The 8,934-nt window shown below is 37.0% G+C and overlaps 1 protein-coding gene across 1 annotated transcript; it reads left to right on the forward strand.

Moving 5' to 3' along the window:
• Nucleotides 1-5,305: 5,305 nt before the first annotated feature.
• LOC109613170 (tryptase-2-like) lies at nt 5,306-8,373 on the forward strand. The gene is made up of 2 exons (XM_020037729.2): nt 5,306-5,614; nt 8,187-8,373. Exons 1-2 carry the CDS (start codon nt 5,432-5,434, stop codon nt 8,346-8,348), a joined length of 345 nt encoding a protein of 114 aa, XP_019893288.2. The 5' UTR covers nt 5,306-5,431; the 3' UTR covers nt 8,349-8,373.
• Nucleotides 8,374-8,934: the final 561 nt, after the last annotated feature.

Genomic DNA, 8,934 nt, shown 5'->3' on the forward strand with positions numbered 1-8,934 from the left:
ACAAAATTTAAGGACCATGGAAGAAATGGTGAAACATATTAGTAGTGTTATTTCGACAAGGGTAAAACAAAACAAATTAGATATAAATAAAACGAAACAATTTTAAAGGCACAAGGATTTTTTAAAAGTTTTTCCAAAAATAGGCGAGACGAGCACTAGAGGGCGACTATTTTTCTATAGGCGAGCTCTAGAGGGCGACTATTTCTATAAGCGAGCTCTAGATGGCGACTATTTCTATAGGCGAGCTCTAGATGGCGACTATTTCTATAGGCGAGCTCTAAAGGACGACTATTTCTATAGGCGAGCTCTAGAGGACAACTATTTCTATAGGCGAGCTCTAGAGGACGACTATTTCTATAGGCGAGCTCTAGAGGACGACTATTTCTATAGGCGAGCTCTAGAGGGCGACTATTGCTATAGGCGAGCTCTAGAGGGCGACTATTTCTATAGGCGAGCTCTAGAGGGCGACTATTGCTATAGGCGAGCTCTAGAGGGCGACTATTGCTATAGGCGAGCTCTAGAGGGCGACTATTTCTATAGGCGAGCTCTAGAGGGCGACTATTTCTATAGGCGAGCTCTAGAGGGCGACTATTTCTATAGGCGAGCTCTAGAGGGCGACTATTTCTATAGGCGAGCTCTAGAGGGCGACTATTTCTATAGGCGAGCTCTAGTTATGGAGGTCGTCTATATTCATAGGCGAGCTGTAGAAGGCGTCTATCCTTTTAGGATATCTTTCAAGGGCATATATCCCTTTAGGTAAGCTCTAGATGCCGTCTATATCTATAGGCGAGCTCCGGAGATCGTCTATCCCTGAAAGCTCTTCCATATTTAAAATACATTCTAATTCTCTTCTTCTATAGCCAGAAGACATTCCGAAGTTCTTCTATAGCTACAAGACATTCCGAAGTTTTTCTATAGATATAAGACCTTGTGAAGCTCTGCTATAGACAAAAAACATTCCGAGGCTCTATTATAACAAGAAGACTTTCTGAAGCTCTTCTACAGCGAGAAGACTTTTTGGAGCTCTTCTGTAGCTAGAAGACCTTTTAAAGCTCTTCTATATACAGAAGTCCTTTTTATGCTTTTCTATAGCTAGAACACCTTCTTAAGCTCTTCTAGGGCTAGACGACTTTTTGAAGCGTTTCTATTGCTAGTAGAATTTTTGAAGCTCTTATATAGCTAGCAGACGTTCTGAAAATCGTCTATAGCTTGAAGGTCGTCTGAAACTTTTCTATACACAGAAGACGTTCTGAAGTTCCTCTATACACAGAAGACCTTCTTAAGCTCTTCTATACACAGAAAACCTTCTTAAGCTCTTCTATATCTAGTAGACCCTCTAAACCTATCCTATAGCTGTAGCTAGAAGTCTTTCTGATGCACTTCTTTGGCTAGAAGATTTTCTGAAGCTCTTTTATAACAAGAAGGCCTTCTGAAACCTTCCTATTCTTCCCAAAATATAACCTCATTTGAAACTCTAAAGTTCTTTCATAGACAAGAGATTTCCTGAAGCTATTCTATACCTAGAAAACCTTCTAAAGCTCTCCACTTACCATACACGATCCCTTGCCCTTTACATCCATGGCGCAGATCTCATTTTGTGTCACCTTAAAGCCACGTCTGCTACATTCCGAGTTCGATATGGTTTGATATCTTAACTCCTGTAACTTTTCCGGTAAACCAGTATTTGGCCTGGGCGATGTCGAACCCCAACCCGTTATACGAACATTTACCTTTTCTCCTATCCGATTCGTAGAACCCAGATGTATGGTACTAATCGTCGATTTGTGTAAATTAAATGCTGGTGATACCTTCAGTATGGCCACATCATTGATTATCTTTGAACTCATTGAAAACTGCGGATGTTTACGTATGGACACGGCCCGATGGCGATCACCACCTTTGGCCCAAGTCAAAGTGCCCGCCACAATGTGTATTTCCTGGGGTTGCATTTTATCCACACAATGGGCGGCGGTCAAAACATGATCCGGAGTTATTATCGAACCACCGCAGAAGTGATGCCAACGATTGCGACGATATGCCTGCAGCGATACCTGATAGGGAACAATTTGGGTAACGGTGACGCCGCCATTGACCCGAGAATCATTGTATTTCGAATTGAAATTATTGTTCCAAGCTCTTAGTAGATTTTCAGTTTCCTCCTCGGTTACAGTGGAGAATTCCAAATTATCCTCCACCTCTGTTGTGAGATTTTTTGCATCCTCCACCGCAAGAATTCCAATGCAGATGAAAGCCAACGCAAAAATAATTGTGTGCATTATGTTCCGGTTTTATCAATCTTCTTATCTGAAACGCCACTGAATCTTGTGTCTGCATTGAAGATCGTTTTTATACGTTCCAAATACTCATCTCAATGAGTACGTTCGGGCGCGATATTTAGGTCTCTGTTTTCAAATAAAATAAGTGAAAGTTAAATTTTTTGGATTTATTTTTATTTAAAGAATTTCAGCTCGAAGTGGGTCACAAAAGCTTAATACGAAGAATCCAGTTCTGCGGAACTAAAAATAAATATTGTTTACAAAGTCATGCAGAGGAAGGCATGTGTGAGATACACTTTTCGCGAATATGAGCAACAGTCTTTATCTTCGGCAGGTCGGAATTGTAAATACTTTGCATTTTGGGAAGCGTTCTATGTCGGGCTTCCATAGAAGACTTTTTAACGGTTGTTCTATTTTTAGACAACCTATTGGAAGATATTCGATCTATAGCAAATTTTAAGCATGGTCTTTAATAAATATGCAGTGGTCTTTAAGTCATAAAATGCTTTAGGAAGCCTCCTGCTCCTTACTGAAAAACTTTATAAGCTATTCTAGCTCCAAAAGGTCTTCTGGCTTCAGAAGGGGTTCTATTTTAAGTCTAACAGCTATTGAATAACTTTGGGACGTTTTTTTCTAGAGGCAACCTTAGTGGACTCATGTGTAAAGAATCTTAGTATGGGAGAGGTAACCTTCTGGAGCTTTCCAATATAAAAGAGACACTCTGTAGGTGGTTTAGCTCTTCTATAGATATAAGACCTTCGGAAGCTCTTCTATAGATAGAAGAAAGCTCTTATTCGCACAGAAGATCTTCGTAAGCCCTTCTTCTTTGAACAGAAGATCTTCGGAAGCTCTTCTATGCACAGAAGACGGACTGTGGAAGCTCTTCTATAGCTAGAAGACCTTCGGAAGCTCTTCTATGCACAGAAGACCTTCTAAAGCTCTCCTATACACAGTAGACCTTTGGAAGCTCTTCTGTAGCTAGAAGACCTTCTACAGGTCTTCTATAGCAAGAAGACCTTCTACAGGCCTCCTATAGCTAGAAGACTTTCTACAGGTTTTCTATAGCTAGAAGACCTTCTACATGTCTTCTATAGCTAGAAAACCTTCTGTAGATATTTTAAAGCTTGAAGACCTTTGAAGCTCCTCTATAGCCAGAAGACCTTGTGTAGCTCTTCTATAGCCAGAAGACCTTGTGTAGCTCTTCTATTGCTAGAAAACCTTCTGAAGCTATTCTATAGCTGGAAGACCTTCTGAAGGTATTCTATAGCTAGAAGATCTTATAAAGCATTTCTATAGCTAGAAGACCTTATAAAGCTCTTCATAGCCAGAAGACCTTCTAAAGCTCTTATATAGCTAAAAAAAAACCTTCTGAAACTCTTCTACAGCCAAAAGATCTTCTGCAGCTCTTCTACGGTAAGAAGACCTTATGAAGTTCTTCTATGGTTAGAAGACTTTATAAAGCTATTCTATTGCTAGAAGACCTTCTGAAGCTCTTCTGTGGTTAGAAGACCTTCTGAGGCTCTTCCATAACTAGAAGACCTTCTGAAGCTCTTCTATAGCTGAAGCACCTTCTTAAGATTATCTTTGACTAGAAGACCTTCTGAAGCTCTTTTGTGGCTAGAAGTCCTTCTGAAGCTCTTCTGTAGCTAGAAGACCTTTTAAAGCTCTTCTAGACACGGAAGACCTTCCAAAGCCCTTCTACAGCTAAAATACCTTCTCAAACCCGTCTAAGGCTAGAAGACCTTCCATAGTTCTTCCTTAGCTAGAAGACTTTCGGAATTTATTCTATAGAAAACAGACCTTCTGAAGTTCTTCTTTAGAGGCATTCAAATTCCTACTTCCCCTTAAACAACTTTTAGTTTACAATCCATGTCATATCAGCCGCCGTGTCTCAGCCGTCTCTCTTCCAACTGTAATTACATGCCATTACGTCATTAGCGTCTGATTATTTCCACGGGGCCTCTTTAATTATTATTTTAATATTTTAGTATAACACAAACAAAACGTGACATCCTTTTCAGGACAGCTAACATTAATTTGTTGTCTCATAAGCTTTTTGTGATGAGCAAACATCCTTTGTGGCTTTGACTTGACGTTACACACACATTATGAACTAATCTCCTCAGCAAACATATTAAAGGGCGCTTTGCTTGGCATACATACATTCTGTATTTTTTCCTTGTTCCTGTTTACTTGGCGTGTATCCTTTGAGATATTAAGCCTTCGTTTCCGACACACAAATTGTTAAAACAAAGATATGTGTGTGTTCTTCGGAATAAGCTTTGATTGGCACACCACCACATGTAAGAGAGTTGTGGGACATAATAACTTTTGACATGGAGCAGTGCATGGGTTAGAAACTATAGGTTAGAGACCGATAGGTAAATGACACACTTGAGATGCGGAAAATTAAATTCTGAGGCAAAGAGGATGTAGAAAAAGATTTGTGGAAAATATGGATCCGAAATATTGATATTCATTTATTTTTAGACTATCCAGCTTTAATATTTGCTTTTAAGTTCAAATCTCTTAGATAAACTATGGCTCAGGCTATGCTTCCATAAATCTGCTTCGCTTTGAGAAAAACTAGATGCTATAATAGGATATACTTCCACTCCTAATTCCGACAAAAATTATGATTATCCACATTTATGTCAAAAATTAAATTTTGTGATTTTCAACAACAACATTTCAAAAACAATTTTATTTCGGAGCCGCAAATGTTCCGTCTCTGTTTTATTCTAATCAACATTCTTGGCAATCACTTCACTTCTCCTCAAACAAAACCTGCCCATATTAAGAACGATGTGGACCTTGTGGCAAAATCAGTTACATTTCTCGTTTCAATACAACTTCGCCAAATTGGAAATGAAACCAAACATCAATGTTTTGGAACAATTGTTCACAAAGAAATAATTCTGACAGCTGCCCATTGCTTTCAAAGAAGTGAAAATCCCAGTGATTATGTCGCCATATTGAGCAACAGAACAGAACCTATCAAGGTGCTTTACAGAATCTCTCATTTTGTTAAGCATTCGCAATTCTATCCATTACAAGGTCATGATATTGCCTTGGTGAAATTGGCGAAACCCTTAATTCTAGAGGAGGGTAATATTCAAAAAATCAAATATGGAGCTAATAATGAAATAGAGGAGATGGGCTATGTTATTGGTTCCAGTGATAATGAGAATCGAAGAGAAGGAGTTGGAGATAATTTCGCCTTGAAAATCATACCGCATCGCGTCATAAGCAATGAGATGTGTCGCCAAAGAAAATTTAGTTTTCTTACTTCAATGGAACTGTGTGCCGTAGCCCAAGGATCGATGGGACCATGTGAGGTAAGTAAATTAAATAGCTTAAAAATTATAAAGAAGAGCTTCAATTGATTTCCGAAGAGGTCTTCTATGCATTGAAGTACCTACAAATAGGTAGAGAAGCTTGAAAACGAGTACTAGCCTTAGTATAGCTTTTAAAGCTCTGACATCTATACAAAAGCTTCAGAAGGTCTTTTATTCATAGAGGAGCTTCAAAATGCCATTCAATAACAGAAAAAAGTAGAAAATCTTTGATATATACAAGAACTTGAGAAGGTATTTTATGTATAAAAAAGCCCAAGAATCTCTTCCATGCCTAGAATACCTTTTGATGCTCCCCTATGGATTTAAGATAATCTGGAGCTTTCCTATACATAGAACACATTTAAAGTATAGATGAGCTTTGATTTGTTCCCAAAAAGATTTTGTTTATCTGTGGAAGGAAGTACGACTATATAGGAGAGCTTGTAACAATATTAGAGCTTTGGCAGGACTTCTATCTATAAAAGACCTATAGATGATCCTGCATTATTAGATACGCACCCAAAGACCTCTCATCGACAAAAAAAATCTCAGAAAATCGTCATTGTATAAAAGAAGATACGTTTAACTATAAAATAGCTTCATTTTTTATCTGTAGAAGCAGCTACGAATATAGAGGAGAGCTTTTAACGATGTTAGAGCTTTGACAGGTCTTCTTTCTGTAAAAGAGCTTCAGAAGGCCTTATATTGAAAGAGGAGCTCCCAAAGGGGTTCAATTAACAGTAAAACCTTTAGAAAAACTCCATTTTATAAAAGAGCTTCGGAAGGTCTTTCGAAGCTTCTAAATCTCCTACTTCTTTTATACGTTTGAAGACATTCTGCAGCTCTTCTATACGTTGAAGGCTTTCGAAAGCTCTTTTATCCAACGATAATCTTCTTAAGCTCTTCTGCAGATACAAAGCATGTCAAATCTCTACTATAGCAATAACTTATTTTAACCTCTTCTATATCTTCGAATGCTATTCCATAGAAAATATACCTCAGTAACCAAATGCATCTCTATAGAAGAGCTTTCATAGGTCTTTTAGTTTAAGAAGTTATTGAAAAGGTCTTATGTTCATAGAGGAGCTTTAGAAGGTTGTATATGGATAAAAGAGCTCCGAAAGGCTTCTACCAAAACAAACATCGCAGAAAGCTTTCTGTGTATAATAGAGCTTCCGAAGTTCTTATATGTATCCTTCCATGCGAATAATATATTTTGGATCTTATATATGTATATAAGACCTCCTAGAGCTTTCATGTGTATAGAAGATCTTCTGGTGCTGTTGGTTGAAGCCGTTTTGCACATAGAAAACCTTCTACAGAATACTTTTTGAAACTTTACTTTTTCTAGAATACCTATCCGTATAAGAGCTTTAAAGGGTCGCCTATCTACAAAAGACCTTAAGAAGGTCTTTTATGCATAGATTATTTTCATGGAACCTTTTATTTATAACATTTATTCACAAGGCCTTTCAGTCATACATTAACTTTGCAGAATATTCTAACAATAGACGAGCTTCAAAAGCTCTTTTACATACAGGAAGCTTTAAAAATCGATCTCAAGACTTTGAAGCTTTGGCTAAACTTTTAAAGGTCTTATATTTAACAAGATTCGGAAGGTCTTCAAAACATAGAAGAGCCTTAGAAGGTTTCATAACTGTAGAAGAGATATACATGACCTTTTTCCTATAAGAAGTTTTCACAGGTATTGAGAGAAGACCTTCAGATTTTTTTCTAGCTTTGAACTACCATCAAAAGCTTTTTCTTGCTTTGAACACAATTTAAAAGGCCTTCTAGCTTTTTTGCACACCTTCTAGGCTTTAAGACTGTTATTTAATCAAAAAATATCCTTAGAAGGCCCTACATCTATAGAAGAGATTCACGAGGCCATTTATATAGAAAATAGGTTTGCAAGGTATTCTAGCTATAAAAAAGCTTATAAGGACCTTCGAAATCTTTTCTAGCCAGCGAAGGCCTTAACAAACTTTTCTAGCTTAAAAAGAGATTTAAAAGCACTTCTAGAATTGGAAATGTTCCTCCAGCTGGAGACAACATTTAATAGCTTTTATATAGGTTTCAAAAGCTCTGCTAACATTAGATGTCTTTTACTAGGCCTTTAAGCTTTAAATACATTTAAGAAGTCTTATAGGTTAAAAAATATGTTAAAAGCTTTTTTAGCCTTGGAAGTTTTTGAAGATATAATAGATATAAGGGCTTTACAAGATCGTTTATATATAAACTAGCTTCCGAAGTATTCTTTCTATAAACAAAAAAAACGCTTTCTCAAATTTTGATAGTCCTCCCAGGCCTTCAAAATTTAAAATCCACTAGGAGGTCCTTAGACTTTAGAAGTCATTTAAAAGTTTTTTTTTTCAAATGTCTTAGCTATAGACTCCCTCAACTGGGTTTCGATTAAACCTTATAAAATTTATTCTAGTTATTAAATTTCTCAAAAGCTGTTCTGGTCACCTAACTATTGTGGACCCTCATAATGTTCTTCTAGCTATGGAAAATCTATGACCTACAAAGGAATATTTAAACGTCTTCCAGCTATTTTGCTTCACAATTTCAGGGTGATTCCGGTAGTCCTTTGCTCAACTCAGAGATGAACCTGCAGTTTGGAATTTTGTCCTACAGTCGATCAACCTGCAAGCCAAATAGGATTTATGTCTTTACCCGTATCGAGCCATTTCTGGAATGGATTAACAGAACCATGACTAAACTTCTAAGCTAAGATGACGGATTCAAATTCAAAGAGAGAGGAAGACCTGTCATTTGTAAGAACGAAACAAAAAAAGCTTCTAAGAACAAAAACAAATGTTTTCAAATTTTCCAAAAATTTCTAATAAATCATTTTTACTGACAAATTCACAGATATTCCCTTGCCAAGTTGTTTTGGCAGAAAAAAAATCACAAATCATTCTTCTCATCATCGTCGCCACAACATTCGCTGAGGAAGAAGTGTGGATAACTATTTCGATAAAGATCCAAAAATCACCGGAATCTGCTTCTCCTTCTTCAAACGGTCTAAGAATTGCTTTTCTCACAAGGAGTGATTCCTAAGAAATATTAACAAAAAAAAATAAATAAAACCAAATATGCAAGCCTTCACAGCCAAGCCATAAACTAAGAAATTCTAACTTTATCGCAATCTCCAAAAAAAAATACAAACGAACGGCCTTTTGTTGCTGTTGTTTTTTTTTTTTCTCCTCTCTGCAGACAAAAAAGCCATTCTGCATTACTGGCGAACAAATTCAAAAGAAACTCCAAGCAAACGATAACTTTATTACTGTGAAATTTTCATGCTGATTTAAAATACA

This window comes from Musca domestica, unplaced genomic scaffold (assembly GCF_030504385.1).
Source record: "Musca domestica strain aabys unplaced genomic scaffold, Musca_domestica.polishedcontigs.V.1.1 59, whole genome shotgun sequence".
NCBI classification, from domain to species: Eukaryota; Metazoa; Arthropoda; class Insecta; order Diptera; family Muscidae; genus Musca; species Musca domestica.

What these genes read in the sequence shown, in the direction of transcription:
- LOC109613170 (XM_020037729.2), top strand. Translation starts at nt 5,432, where the DNA reads ATGGGCTATGTTATTGGTTCCAGTGATAATGAGAATCGAAGAGAAGGA. An exon ending in GATCGATGGGACCATGTGAG is followed by an intron (nt 5,615 to 8,186) that starts GTAAGTAAATTA and finishes TCACAATTTCAG; the next exon opens with GGTGATTCCGGTAGTCCTTT.